This window comes from Cygnus atratus, chromosome 29, assembly GCF_013377495.2.
Source record: "Cygnus atratus isolate AKBS03 ecotype Queensland, Australia chromosome 29, CAtr_DNAZoo_HiC_assembly, whole genome shotgun sequence".
Classification (NCBI taxonomy): Eukaryota; Metazoa; Chordata; class Aves; order Anseriformes; family Anatidae; genus Cygnus; species Cygnus atratus.
Window position 1 is genome coordinate 1,836,754 of NC_066390.1, and position 20,924 is coordinate 1,857,677.

Genomic DNA, 20,924 nt, shown 5'->3' on the forward strand with positions numbered 1-20,924 from the left:
AGTCATCAAGGTCACTTACACGGGTGAGACCTGAAAAGCAGATGCAATGCTGATAATATAATTTATTTCCTTATTTTCCTATTATAACCTTGTTAGAGTGTTTGCTGTTAAGTAAACAGAGCAGGTATCCATGTTTGGGGACTAATGAATGTACCAGAAGCATTTCCAGGATTCTCTGTTAGCATAAGCTGCTAGAAATATCAAAACTGGTTTTTTGTTGTTGTTTTAAAAGCGTCCAAACATTTTTCAGAATGCATACAAACTCATTTCAGATTCGACTCTTTTGCTTGATGCAGTCAAGTCTTTGGAGGCTTTGTTGGAGAGATGCTGTGCGCTACGTGATCATTTTCCTTAATTTCTCCACTGTAGTAATTATGGTTTTGTTAGACAGTAAATGATTCAGTGTTCTCATTCCATGGGGGGAAGGGGAGCAAGGATGTTGAAAGAAGAGTATTGTCTGAGCGTAGCAGGATTAGCTGGTGTTACCACCTTGCACTGATTGAGCACCGCTGGTTAGAATAGATCATCAACCCTAATTGCTGAAAAGCAGCCTGGCGTCACAGGGCGGTGAGGCTCCTGAAGTTTTAGGCTCCTCTGTTGCATGATTTGAATATAGGTGTAACATCAAGGCTGATCGGTGGCAATTGCCTGGGCTTCCTTCTGCCCTGGGTAAGCCTGGGCAGTTCCTCTGTTGGCTTGAACTCTCGGTAGGCAGAAAATGCCAGGGGGATGCGTGTGATGAGGACGAATTCTGGTTTCTAAGTGAGGAGAATCACACAGGAAGGGACTCTCATGGAACATTGCTGTGTTTTCCAGGGAATTCTCTTTCTCAGCTGCAATTGGTTTAATCACAAACAAAGCAGGCCTCTTCATCGCAGCGGTGTCTGCGGTCAGGACCTTGTCCAGGCGTCCTCAGCGAGGACAGAGGGTTGCTCCCGGACTCGACTCCGTCTCTGCAAACCATAAATGCTGACTTATTTCTGACTCCAGGGAACGACATCCATCTCTTAGGTATTCGTAAGACCTGCTGTGTCTTGAGAAGTAGAATATTTTTAAATTCTTTTAGATTTGTCAGAAGAGAGGAAAGATGGAATGGGCTGCAGGGGGCAGCGTTGGAAGAGGGGAGCAGCACTGCGATACCCAGCAAGATGAGGAGTTCCTGAAGCAACGCCGTACCCTCCTGCCACAGAACCTGTTCTGTGGAGCTGCCTGGAGCTGGTCCACCAAACGCTGTGCAAATGAGCAGGAAAACTGAGCTGGTGGCTGGGCAGGAGCAAATCTCTCATGTGTTGGGACGGGTTAACCTTTGTGAGTCGCGGAGGTGCTTTTGGGATGGAAAAACCTGGGAGTTTGGGTGGCAGAGGGAGGAAAATGGTGGTGTGTGGAGCTGGTGGAATGGATCGTGGTGGTGGAGCAGGGCTGCATTTACCCTTCAGCCTGTTCCACCGTCCTGGTTGCCTGAAGACGTTGCTGCACCTGAGCTGGTGGCCGCTGGTGCCAGGAGGAAGGCGAGCCTGTTCCTTCGTCGCGTCAGTGACCGGAGGCCTAGCTCGCTCACACGGCCCTTACACGTAAAGAAAGAGAAGATCCCTGACCGTACCATGGGAGCAGAACTGGTAATGACTTCAGCTTGTAGCAAGTTCTGCTAAAACTCCTCTGCCGTGCCGTGAGAGGTGGCCCAGGGCTGGGACCGCTGCTCTTGAGGCCGGGAAGGTGAGGAGGTTCTGCTGAATTTGGGGTAGGGGCAGCGTGGGGAGGGGATGCTCTGGGGACAGTAGGGAAGGTCACGATGTGAGAACGTTGGCTGGTGATGGTGAATGGTTCTCGATTGAAGCGGAACTGAATTTTTGCTTTCTTTTCCCAAGAATCCCCTTTCCTCAGCAGGGCCTCCTCAGCGTGTGGAGGCACAAGCACGGCTATAGATAAATATAGCCTCCAAGTGAACTGAAACAGTTGTAGCTGGGAGAGGGCCAAAAGAATGCCTCAGCAGTAAGTGTTTTTGTTTGTAATTTCTTTCCGAGGAGTGAACAAACTCTAGCACCATGGTAAAGCTGAATTGTCAGCCCTCGTTTGCCTCGCTAATGCTTTGTAGTGCTACGCCTGGGTAGAGAGGGGTTGGAGTTCTTGGGTTGGTTTTTAGCTGTCTAGAAGAATTTAGCCCAACAAACGTCACAAAGCGTTGAATTTATGGGAGCAGGGTTGATGAGGATTTACCAGGTTTATGTAGTAGGAGTGAATGGTTCTTGAGATTGCAGCCCCATTGTCTTGGTTCTCTTCCTGTTACTGTAATTTATGATCTTCTGTGAGGAAATCCGCATTTATGTTCAGATCAAGCCATTTCCATTTCCTGTAGATCAGCAGAAAAGGGATAGCGGGAAAGAAAATTTCCCTCCTGGTGAGTCTCTGATTTCTGTCTGAGTGGATCGATCGAATTTGGGGTATATGGGACCGGAGGAAGGAGATGCTGTGCCGTAAATGCCTTCCGTTCATGCACCACGTTAAAAAGACATTTGTTTTCACGACTTGTGATGTCGCTTTAGGCCTAACTCCTGTGGTTGTAGTAACTGGATCATGGTTTTATTAAGATGATTTTCCACCTGTTACCCATACCTGCACCCAGCCTTTTTTTCCGAGTCTAAGTCCCCGTGTCTTGCTGGAGATCCTATTTCAGTTAATTGTGGTCTGTTTCTAACCTGTACGGGTGGCTGTCCTTAAAGAAAGAACTCCGATTTATCAGTTTCTTTTAACCTTTTCGTTCCCTACTGCCCAGTTCCACTCCCATCGGGCTAGCCTAAGAAGTTAAGTGTGACGGCTTCTTATCCCGTAAGACAGATGCTTGAGCCTGTCAGTCTTTGTCAAAATAGTGCTGGGATCGGTTTGTTTTGTTTTTCTTTTTTCTCCTATTTTTTTTTGGTTGGTTTTGCTGTTGTTTTTACAAGCACTACTTGGAAATCCAGCAGTGGGAGGGCACAGAGCTGCAGGGAAGCCCCAGGAATTTCTCACCCTTGTTTCTCCTGCCTGGGTTTTACTGGCCGTAACTTCCCTGCTCCTGCCAAATAGCAGTTGACTTTTTCTTATTATCTCATGCTTGGAGAATCCTTTTTTTTCCAAGCGATAAGAGGTAAATGCCTTGGATCACGTGCTAGTGAAGGTTGCGAATGTTTTGACCGTTGAGAGTGCTGGTATTTGTTGGTAATGCACTAGTATTCCTTCGTAATGCCAACAAATTTCTGTGGCAGATGTTGCGTTATATATAGTGTGTAACCACCGATGTCAGGAGCCCAATTAAACCTTGCGGAGAAGTTAATCACAAACTAACAAGCTCCAAACAAATCTGTGGGTTGGCTTATAAGGGAAAATCCCTCCCCCTGTCTGTGCAGGTTTGTTTTTCCTGAAGTGGCAGTCACCCGGCTCGATTTGCTACCCAAATGTGGGGAATTAAAGCTGCCCCTGAAGATGGAGAGGCAAATCTCAAAAGCTTGGAGGTTTTGTAGCTCACGCAGTCAATGAAAATATTACCCTTTTGGTGTGCGCTCTTTGTATGGCTTTTCTTGAAGGTGTAACTTTCGTACACTGGCAGCATACCTTTCTTGTGAGCTGGATTCATTTCACTGAGCTGCGTATTGCAATCAAGCATTAAAATTAATGCTTTGGTTGGCATTTCGGTGCTTCATGGCCATTCTCATTTTCTGGTGCTGGATTTGTTCGGACTTGTTGGGGCCTGACTCAAACGTGGTAAAAGAGAAGTGAGATAAAGTTGTGTGTGCAAATGCACGCCCTCCGCTAGGCAGCATATTTATCCATTTCAGCCTCAAAACCTTTAGGCTAGGTGGTAAACAACGCTGAGATTCGACTGTCCAGCAAAAGGAGCTAATCCCGTTCCCTTTCCAAGCACTGCAGCACTGCAAAATCACCTTTAGAACCCAAACGGCCGCTTGGCTGGAATGTTTCATCAGGGATGCCAGCGGTGTAGGGAGGCTTAGAGCCTAAACCCTTTAATCACCTTTCTGATGTGCCCGTCCCGATCCGGCTGGAAGTGTCTGGCCGAAAGATGCTGCAAGGAGCCAGGAAAAGCTGTGGCCTGTGCTGCTCGGTGCCTAATGCTCTGCAGCCTTACGATAATCAGGGTCAGGGCAAAGCAAGCATGTTGTTTGTGGTCTCTAGTTTCTTGTTATAACACAAGCTTGGGCTTCATTTTAGCCTGAGTAAGGAATACCAAATAATTCTGTTTTCTTATTGCTGTGTATCTGATCACTTCCAATCCTTCAGCCCCAAGAGAGATGAGGTTATGAGTGCAGGTCAGGCTACAAAAAGGCTTGAAATGCTGCGGGGCTTTTTGTTTTAATCCCTTCAAGGTTTCAGTCTTTCTTGTGGTTCTGATGTAATGTGAGAAATTAAGACAAAAGACAGCAGCCAGATGGTACATCTCCAGGATCAGACAGATTAGTTTTTTTAAAAAAGGGAAACGTTTACTAATACGCATTCTCTTCTGGAGTTTTGCTTCTGTGGAGCTCAAACATCTCTCTTCTGCATGGTTCTACTAGTAGGCAAGCGATGGAATTAAGGCTATCAACAAGTTTTAAAAATAAATAAAAAGCTTCCTTTCACTGAATATCAAACCGAATACGGAAAGTCTGTTTTTTTTAATCATGGGGTGTGCTTGCTGGGCAGTAGTCCGAGAGTTGCCTCTGTTCATCCTTCCATTTTCTGAGGAGCTCTAAACAGTGTTCCCTCCTGCAGTGGGCCCACTCTTGTTTGCTGGAAGCTGTTCTCACTTTGATTAGTTTAAGCTCAGTCTCTGAATTTGCACTTTCCCTTTGCCCTGTTGTTTGGGAATTATTCTGTGAGTTAGCTGAGTTGGCTTTGTGGTTACAGAATATTTTCATGTGCTCCGAGTTTCCCTTTTTACGTTTTCATGGCTTTGATATTCCATTTAGATAGCGGTTCTGATTCAAATTACTGCATTTAAATAGTGTATATCTATGATCCCAAGGGAAACTACAGAAACTCTGTGATACGGAGACTTTGAAATCATAATGTACCCACATGTATTTGGTTTCAGGTTTTCTTCGGCGTTTGCATTGACATGTTCAGGTGAAACCTTCGTGTCACTGAAAAGTAAATGAAACCCAAAACAAAAAACGAGGACTGGTTAAATAAGTTTTCTTTTCTTGGTTTCAGGGGACATCACACAAAAGGGGTATGAGAAGAAGAGAGCAAAGCTTCTGGCTCCGTATGTTCCACAAACACAAGGTAGGTACTTGTTTTGGTTGGATAACGAGTTTGCATAGCCTTGACATTAAAGGGATCTGAAATGGCTGTGGAGCGGAGCGCTGACATTTCATTTGCCAGCTCTAAGCCTGGCAAAAATTCTATTTTGGTGTGTGTTTCCGTAGCTATCTAATAATGACACTTGTGGAGTTTGCGCGGGTGCCAGGAAGTCACGGGCAGCATTTTGCCTCCAGCTTGCTGGTTCATACCAAACTCCAGGGATTCCTGCTAGCGGGGCTGTTCGCTGGGGCTTCGTAGAGCGCTGTGTGTGTTTCAGTGCCTTCTGTGCCCCGTCTTCATCTCACCCCTGCATAAATCACTTCCTACTCCCTTGTCAGCTGCAAAGTCCAGGGCTTTGAATTGGTCATGAAGTGTGAGGTCCTCAAGAATCGTTCTTGAAATCTTATGAAAACTGGCTTAACTACATAGCCCTGCTTTCAGCCATCTTAATTCTTTATTAGAGAATTTATTTATTAGAATATTAGAGAATTTCTATATTTATTAGAGAATATTCTTTATTTTTCATATATATTTTTTTTACTAGAGTAGCTGAATTCACATACTTTGTTTACATCTGTTTCTTTTGGTTCAGAGATCCTTAGCTGTAGAGCTGACTGGCTGCGGGATAATTATATATAGTTCTAAACTGAAGGACAAGGCTGAAAGTATGTCCGATAATTATGGGGATGCTTGCCCAAAATAATTGCACGACCGATATTTTGAGATGCTTAACCATTCAAAACTAATGTGTCTGGCTCTTAGCAGTTTGGGGAGTGAATGGGTCTGACAGGCAGCAGTGACTGGACTTACTGTAATTCACGGAGACTGAACTACTGCCAGAAAAAAAAAAAAAAAAGGAAGGCTAAAAGTGCATTTATTGACCATTAGCACTGCTTCCACTGGGGGAAGCTCGTACGGGTTTTTCTGCTGAAATTGCAGTGGTTCGGGCAACGTTTGAGTAGCACAAAACAGTTCTGCCACTGTCATGCGGCAGCATCTAGACTGTGCCACTCCAAAACATCGATGTTTGCGTTCCTGGTCTCCTCCAGCCCAGCTGTTTTTCAACTTGCTCTTCGCGTATTCCACAAAAGCTGATGCCTGCTCTCTTGCGTGAGACTCATGCCGTAGCGGGTGCTTCATATACAAAAGAACGGGGCATTCTGCCGGAGCTAACATCCTGAAGGCAGCAGGGCAAGCAAAAATTGTTTCTCGGCCTTCAACAAGGTTTTGTTTCAAGCAGCACTCCGCGTACTGACGAGCGCTTCCCTGAACCACAGATGGGATGGGAATCTCTGAAGACTCGGTTGTTGCCCTTGTATCAAATCTGCTTCTGTTATTTACAGAAACCCCAAACTAATACACATGAGTAATCCCTCCATATGGGCTTTGGAAGTCGGTATTTGCTCAGCAGGTCTTTCAGTCCAACGTGTACACCAGGGGAGATCTTGAGCCTTAGGAGGAAACGTGGGCTAGTCCCGTATGTTCGGGTGCCTTCTTGGCACGTTTGCTTTCATTGTGGAGGTTGAAGCTCTCCAAGTTGCTTTTCATCTGCCAGTGTGATGTGCCCCTCACGCCTGTCACTTTGCACGCCTGCTTGGTTTGTTTCAGAAGATGTTGTTTAATTAAGAGGGGAAGAAAATGGCAAGACTGTCTGCGGCCCTGCTATTTTAATTGTCCTGCTTTTCAAGTCTGCAGAATGAACCGAAGTTCAGGAAGAGACACAGGTTGATAGGAGGTCACCAATTAAGATAGTTATTTCGACTGCTGTTCTGGCTCAGCCCTCTAGGTTTTTTTTGTATATCCTATATCCAGCTGCCCCCATATCCAGCTGTAAAAATCCCACTGAAGCCATGCGTGAGGGGTACAGAATCAGGTCACCTTTTTAACGAGCAGAAACCTAATTTAGTTCACAACAAGAAAATGTTTACTCCTGTCATTTAGTGCCCTAGGTTTCTCAAGGCCCCAGCCTGATGTTAGCTAATGCATTGTCTCCATTTCACAGATGTGAAACGAGACAAACGAAGGCATGATGACAGGTCAGGGCACGTCGGCATTGTAATTCAGGAGATTCTTATTGCTTAAGCTGGGCTCCATTCACATTGCCTCTGGGAGCTCGCCTCATTATTTTTGAGTTAAGGCAACAATGTTAATTACCTAAAGATACATGTTTTCCCCATGCAACATCCATTTTTGTAAATGGACCCTGCTGAGGTGCTGGAGCTGCCGTGCCAGGCTTGTTGCTCCTCCGTTCTGCGCTGGCTGCTGCACAAAAAAGGCTTTGAAGAAAGTGTTTTGGGCAGCTCCCCAGGTTCCACACAGTAAGTAATGCTGCAGGTTTCACTCTTGCCTTGGACCGAAGCAGGGAGGACGGATGCTAATTTTGCTTTATGCTAACGAGCTAAACTGCAAGCGCCCTTTTGGCACGGTCAGAGAGGGTCTCGATGCTGTGAGTTGCTGTTTTGTCAGAGTAAAGCTGATGTTTGGGAGTCATGCTCAGAGTCATTAGCTAGGACCAAATATTTCTAGGCCCTTTTTAAAAGAAGTAATACAATGCTATGTTTCACTATTTTGCAAAGTGCTTTTCGGGCAGACAGACGAACTGTTCTGGCACTAGCAGATGGTGCAGAAACCCACTGCCTCCTCTTGAAACTGGTCTGCTGCAGGCACCAGGCAAACTCCTGCCTTGAGGAAAAGCTTCTCTCCACGTCAGTTGCTGCAAATCTGGAAAAGCGTTCACAGCATTTTAGCTTAAACAATGCCGTTGCAGGAATACCTTGTGCCAAAATTAGCAGCCCTTGCACACAGGCTTTTGGCAGGGTATGTTTTCTTGCTATTTAAGATAATGCATTCTGTTCCTCTGCTAATGTGTAAAGGAAATTATATTCATTACGCCCTGGTTCACTGTCAGACCTTTCCATGTAGCTGCTGGAGTTCTGTGCTCTTGCTCCTGTTCTCTATTCCCAGGGCTCTCTTAAATAAATATATATATCTATTTTAACCGCATTTGTAAAGAGAACATAGGGATACTTCTTTCTGAAAAGGTAAGATGAACGTGACCCGGTGTATTTTGTGTTTCAGTGCACCAGGGAAAGGTGTTGGAAGGCGCAAGTGATGGGCTTGTAAACCTGTGGGAACTGATAACATTTGAAACTAATTTGATTGATCTGAGAATTTTTGTTGGTAATGTGTGCCTTGGTTTTATCTGGTTCGTGCTCTTAATGGATAGCACGAGGTAGGAGCGTTACAGATTTTGTCATTTTAGTGTTAAATTTCTTTTCAAATCATGGCACTTTGGAAATGAAGCAGTTCTTCCCTTCCCGAGCGGGCTGTCTCTGCGTTTCCTGTCTCGGCAGAGTCCTTCCTGCCGCCCCGCGTGTTGTGGAGGCTGATAAACCGGCAGAGCTCTACTCCGAAGTTTCTCTAGTTTCTTTTTTCTGTCCTTCAGCATTGCATTATGTCAAACGGGAGCTAATGTGAAATGGTAGCCGGCGATAAAACAGCTTTGTCTAAACCTGTAAATCACGCACACGCGCTCCAGCTTAGCGTTGTTTAGAGAGTTTCACCCATTTACAAGATCCGACTTGCAGCTACCACAAATGGGGAATTATTTTCTTTCTTTGTGAAGTCTGAGGGGTATCACCATTGCAAATGAAGCTTATCGCTTGACTTTAGGAAAGCAATTTCTCCATCTTTGAAATCAGTTCCAGGACGAAGTGGAGCACCTGAATTCTCCCATCACGTCTCGTTCAGGGCAGAATTAAGATCCATCTGGCTAATTACTCCTGCAAAAGCCTGAAACTTTGTAAGTCTGATGGGTTCTCAGCGCTGGGGGAGAGAAGTAATCGTTCTGGGAGTGCTGTTCAGGCTGGTTTGCAAACCCTAGGTATTTGAGTTTATTATTTACACAGTTTTTATTCTGAAGATCGTGTTGTTTGAAGGATTAGGCCAATACTAGTGCTTCTGTGCAATGCTGTATGCAAAACAGCAGAAAAGCAGCAGGCAAACCTGTTATTCTTCTGTCAGATGAATCTAGCACTGACTGTCCTTGTTATTAACGTAAACATTTATCCTTGCTGATCATACGTGATGTTTTTACTGATTCCTTTAGTCTAAAAATGTTCTAATTAAAAAAAAACAAACTGTGAATCTCTAAATCATTGAGCCTCTCTGCCTTCAGTAAACTGCAGAGATCACAAACCAGTCAATTCTCTTGGAAAAAAATAATGCTAATTAAAAAATCCATAGCATCATTCAAAAGCAAATCTGCATTTTTTTTTCTTTTTCATGCCTCTTTAGGTTCCAATCCTGCCAGTGGAAACTGCAGCTGCAGCAGGATTATTCGAAAGGGAATGCTAAATAAAGTCACCTATCACCTGCCAGGCTTAGCTCACTTATGTTGCTTTGTTGTTTAACCACTTGTGATTTACTGTAGCTATACACAATTTTCTTGATCTGCGCCTGGATGCTTTGTTAGGCTACTGTAACATGTTATTATGTCATAGCAAAATATTTAATCAAAGGGCTTGCTCTTGGAGTGTCATGTCGCTTACAGACACATCTGATCCCTTTGCAAATGGAACGTCATATTTGCCTTGTGATGCCCTGTAGAGCAGACGAGATGCTTCTGCAAGAGTTATAAGAAGTAACTGAATATGAATTAAATAAATTATTTAAAGTAGTGTTAAATCTGCTGCTGACATCTAGTGGGTACTTGACTCTGTAGATGCTCAAATGATCAGAAAGATTTAGGCTTTTCTTCTTAGTCTGTAAAGTTGTCTTGTCTCTGGATCGAAATAAAATTCATTTATGATGAAGCCAAACGTGGCCTGGTCTGGGGGCATAACGCAGCTCTCTGCTCTGCTGGTTGGCTCCTAGGGAAGCTCACTTTGCTATTCAAGGAAGACACTTGGCTTCATCTGGATCACGTACAGCCTGTGGTTATGTAAATTTGCTGTGCTTGGTGCTCTGCATGCAAGTATAAAGAGGCTGAGTCTAAGGAATTATGAGTTAGGATCAGACTGTGTTAAACAACAGAGTTAGAGTTGTCAAGTTTTAAGCTCCTGTTTAATTATCTTGTTTCAAAGTTTGGATGAATGACGCTACAAAGACGTTAAATTTCAGTGCTTATAAATATCAGGTCCGCTTTAGAGTCACGGGAAGGGGGCACAAGTACTGGTTCTTTTGGATGTGCTTAAGCTGAGACGTGGAGTAGCAAATCTTGCTCTGAGGTGCAGGTCTTCTGATTGCCAGGTCCTGCACCTAAACCACAGCAGCTCTTCCTTTACCACCCTACTTCTTGTGCTGCTGGCATCTTGTTACAGGCAATAGTTAGGTTTTGATATGCAAATACAAAGCTGTGCTATATGTTATGATATTAGGAAAAAAAAAGGAAAATGGAGAGTAATTGTTTGATCCTTTCTTTTGGCTTGAGGATTTCTGGCTAGCTGGATCTGTTATTTTAACTAGAAATCAAGGTTTTAATTCTTTGGCATGGTAGTTTAAAGAAGGGTTAATAAGAAGCTCAGTAGCTTGCCTCCGCTGAACGCTGGTATCACAAACAGGACTCCTCCAAAGCTGAGCGAGAGGTGAGAAGTTGTGAAAAGATTCCCAGGCCAAATAATAGTGTTAGGGGTTAGGAGAGAACTCCCAGGAGCGCATTGTCCCCCTGTTATTGAATTTTCTCCGAATCATGTAACGCTGGTAACAAAATGTTAGCAAATTAACTAACTATCCCTTTAGCCTGTAAAAATTCAAGTAACATTCTGCTCGTTAGGGTGCTGGAAGGTGTAGGAGACGGCTGAAGATGCCTGCAACAAGTTAGGTGTGATGGGCTGGTATTGGAAGTTCCCTGAACTCGAGGTGCTTGCCTGAAGTTGTTTACCCAGAACCACACACCGAGCAAGTGGTGGAACTGGAACCCAGGACTTGTGGTTTCCTCTTCGTTTCTCTAATCCTGTGGGAGTTTGTGAGAATTCACCAGCGGTGCGTATTTAGATGACACAACCGCTCTTTTTTTCTGCATGACTTCAGGTGACAACCTCAAGCTAATTGCAGCTGCGTGACCTCTGGTTTTAGTTTTTAAAGAGTTCCCACTGAAGCAGGATTCATTTTAAAAGTGAAATTCCAGTAGCAGCCATTTCTAGCGTGCCCTGGTGAACTACACAAAACAATCATTTCTGAGGTTCTCTACTTAGCTCCCTGTATCCATGGGAAAAACCGACATTTCCAGGATGATAAAGCCACTCGCTTCTTGACATGCTGGAAGCAGACAGAACGTGGAAAGCCAGAGAGAGGTCTGCTTGGTTTTGTAATTAACATGAGCAGCAAAGGCTCTTGCCGCTGGTATATTATTGGTTTTCCTGTCAACAAGGCACGCTGGTCAGTGGGATGATGAGTACTGAACCCAGCTTCTGAACATATTTTCTACAGGTTTGCTCTTTTTCACAGCTCAGGCTCGAGATTATAAAGTATTGCATCAGCCAAAGGCATTTACTCCCTGTGCCCGTAACAGTGGTGTCTAAGAGGACTGGTGTAAATGAATGCGGTCTCTAAAAGCAACTTACATATGTTGCTTCAGCACAAGTTAACCTGCTAATTCTTTTCCGTCTTAATGCAATAATGAGAGTATGCCATTGGAAACGTGGCAAAGTAGGGGGCAAATCACACAGGTGACGAAATAACAAAATACGCTTTTCATTGCACATATCCCTGTTAAGTGTTTGGAAGTGTGGGACTTGCCTGACGGATCTACTGACTTACATCCATCAAGATTTATCTGAATCTCACCACCTTTTCTGTTGTATTTTGCAATGAATTCTTTAAAGGTGACTTCAGCTCCTGTTGTCACCAGTAGGTTACTTAAATTATGTGAAATAGTGTCTTATGTCACCTGCTCCAGACTTTCTGTAAGTTGTCTTTTACTTCATGTGCCTAACAACCCTTTAAAAAGAAAAAAAAAAGCAGCAAAAAACTCTTAAGAGTAAGGTCAAAGAAGGACTAGGTATGTTTTAACTGATAAGGTTGTAATTGAACAGATGTATTAATATACTAAGTAGGTCTGCTTTGCTACAGGAAATAAAAGGAAAATCCTATAACTGTATGCTAAAACAGAAGAGGATACTCAAAAAAAGGCTGCATTTCTTTTCTGCTCTCAGAAAATTGTGGGCTATTTTCCAGGGGTTGATCCGGCTTTACAGAAGGAATCCAGAACTCAGACACCCGCTCCAGCTGCAGCTCCAGCCTCAGCATCATCGTCATCCTCATCCAAATTTCACCGAGCCCGCTCAGGGGGAGCCAGAGATGAACGCTATCGATCTGGTAAGGGCAGGGCAAGAATTCACCTGGGATTTTTGTCAGTGAGGAAGAATTTACCATGTATTTTCAAAGAGTCAAGCTCACTATTTGTCCACTGATTGAAAGTCCCACCTTGGTTCTGTATGAGGAAACATCAGGCTTGTTGGACTGCAGCTGCTGAAGCAGAAAGAGTGCTAAGCAGAAAAAAATCCCAAGTAACTCTTTGCCTTCTTGATTTTCTGGCCTGAATGCAGCTCTTCAATGCCAGTTGTTCACAGAACGGAAAGCCTATTTTAACCGGGTCTGTAAGTAACCAGATTCAGTGAAATGTCAGGTAATAATTTGCTTGTGGAATTGATGACTGCTGTGCAGATCTGCTCTAGGATACTGGAAAGTGAGAGCTGTCTTTCTCTATCAATGCTTAAAGCACTTCCAAAGAGCAGCAGCATTGGCTGACTAATGCCCTGCTGATTTCCTTCTCCACGAAAGGAAAGCAATGGAAGCTGGCACCTATTTTTTGTCTCAACCTGGCTTAGTTTTTCTCTTTGCATTAACGGGATTCAAGTTTTCCTCACAACAGGGGCAAATAAATTACATTAAATATACCTTTTGCAGTAACACTGCTATCATATCACCATCTAAAGAAGCATTAGAAGAGTCTAGTTCTCTCTCTTTTTTGGAAGAGCATCATTAAAATACCTTAATTTGTGAAATTGATGTAGATGAGCTCTTTCACTTGTTGTAGTAGTTTAGTATGTCTTCTCATCATCAGTGATGTGTCTTCTTCTAAACAGTTCTGCATGTTTGCAGGAGGATGGTAGCCTCCTGTCCTAGCCTGTTTCAGTTAATGATCAACATGGATTTACAGCTGCAGTTAATAACTTTCAAGATTTACATGAAATTTGTATCTATTGTTTTTTTTCAGAACATCAGGCTTCTCCTAAATTCGACAACTGGCTCAGAATTTTTAAGTTTATAGACCAGAGTTGCACCTGGGGCTGTATACACTGCTAGCCTGTGTGCATATTTTGAATTATGCACAAGCATATCTTAGGATAATCTTTGGGCAAGAGGAACAGTCTGGTGGGGCTGGGACTTTCTATAAAATTTGCTATAGACACAAGAATATGATGACTAAGCCAGAAGATTCCAACCTAAAATCCTGGCCTTGCTATGAGCTTGCTAAATGTAGAAGCATCAGTTTCCTTTTTTTGGTTTGCTTGTTTTTTGTGTTTCTTTTTGTTGTTTTGTTTTGCTTGCTTTTTTGTTTTTAAAAAAGGAAAGGTTACGTACAAGGTTGCAAAATGTAGCTGTTTGGGAAGGTACAGTAACATGGGAGCATTGCGTAAATACAGAAGGCTAGCAGTAGTTGCACTTGTAAGCCTTGTGTGTTTTTTTTCTCCTCTAATGTTGCAAAACTGAGTACATTAACTTCCATTTTGCAGATATCCACACGGAAGCAGTTCAGGCAGCACTGGCAAAACACAAAGAACAGAAGATGGCCCTGCCTATGCCAACAAAAAGACGATCTACCTTTGTTCAGTCTCCAGCTGATGCCTGCACTCCCCCAGGTTAGGTTCTTACAGTGTGCTTGTCTGGGTGGATGTTAAGGTATGCATTAGTAACAGTTTCCAAACCAAGAGGCTGCAGTTGTCAAAATATTCAAGATCTTCTGCACATTTGTAGGTAGTGTGTTACTCCTGCAGCTCTCTTGCTACATTTGAGCAGCTGCTTGTTTTCATGGAGCTGCTGTTAACGGCTGTGGAAATGAGTCCTCTTTTGGGAGCTTTTAAAGAATGAATTGGGAAGAACTGAGCAGGCTTTCTGGACTGACGCTGCATCTTTTGCTTCCTTCACACCTATTTCAGAATTCATGTTTTGGTAAGGTTACACTACTCGACATACAGGAGGATTTGCAGTGAGGTATGTTTCTGGGCGAGGACTTCGGAGGGCGTCCTGTGGGATTCGGTGACATGTAGGACTTTTCTTTCCTAATCCCTCCCATGCAATGGCCATTTTGCCTCAGCAGCAAAGCACCTCAGATAATGAAGTGTCTGTTATGAGGCATGTGCAGCAGATATTAATAAACATCTCCATTTTCAAGCAGCTATGTACCCAGGCTTAAAAAGGGATATTTGTAATTTTTAGCAGTGTCTTTTATGTTGGTTCTCATTGTGCAGAAGCACCAGGGTCATTTGGATTGAGGATGAGAGATGAAAAAAGAGAGAAAAACCCTCCTAATTAGAAATTCACATCTCTGTTAAACTGTGTTGTTAGGCCACTTATAACTATTCTTTCACCTCCTTTTTTCTTCATACTTCCTTTTATCTTTCCCTTTCTGCTGGGTGCTAGTGCCTGTTTATGGTGTCTGTTCAGGTCTCAGCTTTGTACTAACTTGTCCAGGACTGCAGCACATTCTGAGCTGTGGGCACTACACAAATAAAGGTTAGCATTCACTCACGATCATTTGGAATCAGTCTTTTCCTCCAGCAGGTGATCACTGAAGAACAGGTAAGTGTTAGATGAAAGCCTAACTGAATGTTTATATGTAGCGCTGAACAACTTAAGGTATTAAGTAATGGGTGCTTTCTTCATGATAAATATTTCACAGCTTTCTGGATATCTATTCTCGTGGAAATGCAGGATGTAGTTCCTTTTTCTGGTTGTGTGCATCCGTTCCCCCCCCCTTCCATCCCCCCATCCCTTTTTGTTTTCTGCCATTGAAAGGGAACCATTTAGAATACCAGACAAAAGCATTTTCTGCATGTGGCCTTGGCACATTTGTTTCCCAGTGCCTGCATTCTGCTTCTGTTGCTGTGAATTTTCACTTTTGGGAATGAGACTGACTCCTCACTTTCCATTTCAGAATTACCAAAGTTAGGCAAAACAGCGTCTGATAGCAGAATACGAATGGAAAAGTAATGAGAGAGAATAAACATGGAGAAGCCAGGAGAAGGATACTTGTCTGATGTGTTGTATCTTTTGTGTGCTTTAAACAAGGGCAAGACACCAGGAGTAAACATGGTCAGATTGGATATGTCTGCTGCTTTAACTTCTGTTTTGGCCTACATAACCTTGTTTGACACAGCCTGGGAAAAAAGATCTTCATATTACAAGCCTGTGCCGTTGATATGTGAATTGCAAGGAGAGCATGTTCAGTGCAATGTGCTTTTCCCTAAGCAGCTAGATTTTCTTTTTTGCTTCCACACAGACACGTCTTCCGCATCCGAGGATGAGGGGTCGCTAAGGCGTCAAGCTGCTCTTTCTGCTGCATTGCATCAGAGCTTACAGAATGCTGAGTCTTGGATCAACCGATCTATTCAGGGGTCATCCACATCTTCATCAGCATCTTCTACACTTTCCCATGGAGAAGGCAAAGGGACCAGTGGGTCACTAGCTGATGTATTTGCCAATACTCGAATAGGTAGGAGATGGGTATGAACAGAAAAATCGCTTCAAGTTCAGATTGCATTAATAAAGCTGGAGTTGTCCACTTCGCAAGGGAAATTTGGAGCAAGAGTTTAGTTAGTTTGGGTGGAACTTGTAAGGGTCGATTAAAGTTGTACTATCACGATTTTTTTTTCCCCCATGAGTTTCAGAACATTGGGTTGGTTGAAAAAAGGGGAAGTGGTGAGCCGGAGCTTATCGAAGTAGAAAAGATTCCGTGGTGCGATGGGAGCACTGACAGGTCTAGTGGGCACAACTTTCTTTCTGCATACTGCATTGCTTCTGTCACAGCTAGTCGAAGCTACCCTGTGCACAAAGCTATCATATGCAAGTCAGATTTGGCATCTGTGCCCTGATGAATACCATCGGGGTGTTTTTGCCTATCGAGGGGGGAAATGTTGTGTTTTAACGTTCACTTTCTGCTATAAGCCCTAATGGTTTATTGTTTGTGTTATACCCAAAGAAAAACAAAACAAATAAAACCAAACCAACCAAATACGAGAACAACTGAGCGTGTCATTCCAAAAAATGGCCACAGCGAAATAAAGATTTAGCATAGATCTTTTGTGACTAGTCTGAGAAATAATCAGAGCATCTAGGTACTGAGAAGGCGGAGCAAAAACCTACAGATCTGGATACCCCAGGCTCAGTTTTTTGAGGCTCTGAGGTGCTCCTTGCTGCTGATGCTTCTGTATGAAATTGCAAAGTTTGTTTTTGCTCTGTGTATGTTTGTCTTTTTTATCTGCTGTGAAGGATATTACTGCATCTTGGAGATGTCTGTATTTTGTGTGCTCTGTGCTTTTGCTTAACTGGTTTGGGGCAAGCAGTGCAAAGAAGTGCTGGTATTTTTAATTGTTTCACTTTTTTTATTTTCCCTCTGTTATTTTTGTTTCTTTCTTTGTTGCCACGCAAGCTGTTTTCTGAAATGGAAAACTGGGGGAATTACCCATAAAATGTAGTCAGTGTAATTAATGCCTAATTAAAAATTAGGCTCTTCTTAGTTGGAGAATACAGAAAGCCACATTACCTTTTCTAATGAATTAAGGTAATCTAGGTTTTTACCTACAGAATAACTGCCATCTGATATAGCTAAAAGGTTGTGCAAAACCTTCAGATGATTGAACCTACCATGTTGTATAAAGAAATCCCAAATAAACAAAAAATGCATATTGAAGATGAAGTTAATGAGAGCTATAGGAGTATGCAGTTCCTTGCAGTTTTGAAGCTTATAAACTCATCTGAAAAGCTGATCAGCCTCTTGCAACTTAAAGCAAGAGGCAGACCCAGCTCACTCTCTTCCTTAGATTTTAAATTTGTTGTTTGACTGCTGGACAGGCTCGTACTGTTTAGCCACCGAGCTGGAAGAAATATAAACCCAATGTGGTTTTTTTTGCTGATGTGCTTTAGTCAATAGTCTCCTGCTTGTTTTTAGAAAGCTTTACTGGCAAAAAAAAAAAAAAAAAAAAAAAAAAAAAAAACAAGTTAAATAGTATAATTCTAGCATGAGAGATTACCGAATAGGTGAGGTAGGTTTTTGTCTGGGGGTTTTGAGTATTTCAGAGCTCATTTGGATCACAAACTTTTTAAATGGTATTGAATGCCAAGAGATTTAACTTACTTTTAAAGGCTAGAGACCAAAAATTGGAACTTCTTGAGTGTTTTACCAAACTGCTTTCCTGACATGGGTGAAGCCACTCATCTTGTGCCTTTGTTTACTGTTTTCTAAAGTAGATAATATACACTTCCCAGAGCTACTTTATGTTTAAGAAGCAGTGTGTTCAGCATTAGTAAGAGCCCCCATAAATTGCACACATTAAATTCTTTTTGAGTTTGTTATTAACAGGTAACTAACACTTTACTTGTTCCATCTGATAATGGAAGGTATATGTTAATTGTCATCTCAATTGTCTCCCTTCTTTTAGAAAATTTCTCAGTTCCCCCAGATGTCACAGCAACTACCTCCTCTTCCTCAGCACGCCCGGCAGCGATTGACCTTCCTCCTTCAGGGATCGTGAAAGGCATGCACAAGGGATCTAATCGGTCTAGTCTCATGGATACTGCTGATGGTATGGAACCTTTCAGAGTACACAGAAATTAGAACGGTGTTAAGGAAGGGCTTGATTTGGGAGAACAAATCCTGTGACTTAAGTTTATCCTATTTAAGGACTTCATAAGTTTGAGATAGTTTTGGCACTTGCATTAGCACACTCCCATGCTACAGCAATCACCTACTTTGTACTGAACAGGAGATAATCATGGCAGAGATTGGCTTTCTCCTCTCCTTACTGCTTTTTTTTTTTTTTTTTTTTTTTTTAAGAAAAAAAATACAAATGCATAGGTAGGCTAATTGTTTTCAAAAGCTTTTGTCCTGGAATCCTCAAAAGGAAAGGTAAGATGACTGAAAGCATGTAGCTTTTAACTGTAATTAAGATCCCATGAAGCTGATAATAATCACTACAAGCTGGTTGCCATAAACCTTTGTGCAGAGGGGCAGCATTAATGCTTCTGGTCTTGTTGTGTCCTCCCTCTGCTGGCAGTTCTTCCACTACAATTGATCGATACTGCAGGCAGGTGCAGATCTCCAGGTTGTTTTTTACAGTAAGCGCAGTGTGTCAGAGACAGAGGGAATTCAGGCCATAGAACGGAGTAAATGCTTTAAAAATGATTTCTATTACTAGCATTTTCTGACCATTAAGTTAATAAAGAACTGATACAATACTAATGTCATCCTGCTTGGCACAACCTTTAATAACGGAAGCACGCCAAGAGAAGTATCCTCCAGTAGAAGGAGGTAAGTCATAAATGTTAATAGAGATGATGAATGCTTTTATTAGACAAAATCTTTCCCTCCAGGTGTTCCTGTGAGTAGTAGAGTATCCACGAAAATTCAGCAGTTGCTTAACACCTTGAAAAGACCTAAAAGGCCACCTCTGAAAGAATTTTTTGTGGATGATTTTGAAGAAATCGTGGAAGGTAATAGAACCAAATCATGTTTTTGTTAGTCATTTATCATAAGAAAATGGACGTGCATAGTTCTGTGTTTATTTATGCCATTGTTTTTGAAGTTGACTCGGTTTGGTTTGCTGTTTGCTGCTATCAGTAGCATTCATTAACAGTCTGATTAAAAAAAAACCAACGGTGTTTGAATACTGTACTGCCGAGCTTTGTGTGGCCTCCTCAATGTTAACTTCTTACGATTACAAAAAACTATTTACAGAAGTATTTAAACACATTTTTAAAAACCCTTCATTTGCTTAGGCTTCTTTAGTTAGATTTCCAAAACGGGTTGTCTTTACTGATAATTTTATTACAGCCTGATTTTGTAAGATTGTTTTTCTTTTATCCAATTCCTCGCTATTGCATTTGAATACCGTTTCATAGCACCTTAGGAAAAAAATAGGATGATGCTCGTAATGATGTTTTGTGCAGAGCTTCCTAGAAACCGAAATGTCATAGGAGTTGTTAAACCTGAAGGCTATAAGGAAAAGTGCTTGTTTTCAGTGTGCCTTGCCAGCTTAACTGCCTGGGAACACACGGTCCAAGATGAGCTGGGAACACTGTTGAATTTTCTTCAGTTCCACAGCCTGACCCGAATCAGCCCAAGCCGGAGGGACGCCAGATGACACCTGTGAAGGGAGAACCACTGGGAGTTGTTTGTAACTGGCCTCCTGCCTTGGAAGCAGCACTGCAGCGCTGGGGAACCACACAGGCCAAGTGCCCCTGTCTGACAGCACTGGATGTTACAGGAAAACCAGTTTATACCCTCACGTACGGTGAGTTGGGCCCTGGCTTCCGCTGCTAAACTCTTCTGGAAGAGCAGTAGCGGACAGGGCACAGGGTTGTTGGTCTTGGTGGGGTTGCAAACACCTTCCTGGCTTGTGAGAGCTTTGTAGACAAAGCAGCGTAACTGAAACAGAGGTGACTGTAGACGGTTAAAGCACTCAGGAATTGAAATATTCTCTCATCTGCTGGGTTGATTTAGAGTTGTGCAAGTCTCTCTTCTTTGTGTTCTAGGCAAATTGTGGAGCAGAAGTCTCAAGCTGGCCTACACACTGCTTAATAAACTGGGGACCAAAAATGAACCTGTGTTAAAACCTGGAGATAGGGTAATGAGTTTGGGACTGTCTGGTTCTCCCTCTGAAACAAAGAGGGATTTGGGGTGGGGGCGTGTAACTTACCACAGACACTAAAACCTTGTTCTTCTAATAACAAGACTCTTATCCCAGGAACAGGCTATTTGGGAATGATACTTTTGTGACTTTTCAGTCCTCCTGGCTCCTCTCTAAGCAACTTCTTGGCTCTGGACCTTGAAACACATCTTAAGGAAGAACATTGGACCTGAGAGAAATACAGAATTTTAGATCTGTTTTGGCTGTATGTGCAAATCTATGTGTATGTGTGCACAGGGAATGCTGCTGTTACTGCATGAGGAATGAGTGCACATAACGCATTCTGTGGAAGAGTGCTTGAAGAAGCCCTGTGAAAAATGCTGTTAGAATGTGAAATAACAGTTTTCTGACTTCTAGTCACTGTTGTTTTGAACTTTTGCAATTTTTCCTTGTATTTCAGCTAACGAAACGTTTTTGTGAATTGTAGGTAGCCCTTGTTTATCCCAACAATGACCCAGTCATGTTTATGGTGGCATTTTACGGCTGTCTCCTAGCAGAAGTCATACCAGTGCCTATAGAGGTACCTCTTACCAGAAAGGTAACGTTGATGGAACTTAGAGGAGTGATAGGCTGATGTGGGATGGAACCCAAGTCAGGCCATCAACCTCTGAAAGCGTTTCACAGCATCCAGCTACTGCCTGAGCAGTTCTGTATCAACGCAACGTGCGAGACCTTTGTGAACCTGGAATAGGAGTTTAAAAATGGAAAAACATATTGACCAGAGAGCTGTGCTGAGCAGCTGCA

General features: G+C 42.8%; 1 protein-coding gene across 5 annotated transcripts in view; it reads left to right on the top strand.

Moving 5' to 3' along the window:
• DIP2B (disco interacting protein 2 homolog B) overlaps positions 1-20,924 on the top strand; it is a 68,572-nt gene that overhangs the window by 24,119 nt on the left and 23,529 nt on the right. For 3 of the 5 annotated variants that reach the window (XM_035570337.2, XM_050716006.1, XM_050716007.1), the window contains 9 exons: positions 5,182-5,253; positions 12,448-12,588; positions 14,010-14,135; positions 15,776-15,988; positions 17,934-18,077; positions 18,865-18,984; positions 19,587-19,784; positions 20,026-20,117; positions 20,608-20,718. In XM_035570337.2, coding sequence (XP_035426230.1) covers positions 5,182-5,253; positions 12,448-12,588; positions 14,010-14,135; positions 15,776-15,988; positions 17,934-18,077; positions 18,865-18,984; positions 19,587-19,784; positions 20,026-20,117; positions 20,608-20,718 — 1,217 coding nt within the window. The remainder of the gene's footprint in view (positions 1-5,181; positions 5,254-12,447; positions 12,589-14,009; positions 14,136-15,775; positions 15,989-17,933; positions 18,078-18,864; positions 18,985-19,586; positions 19,785-20,025; positions 20,118-20,607; positions 20,719-20,924) is intronic. The other 2 variants (XM_035570338.2, XM_035570339.2) reach the window with 2 other exon arrangements.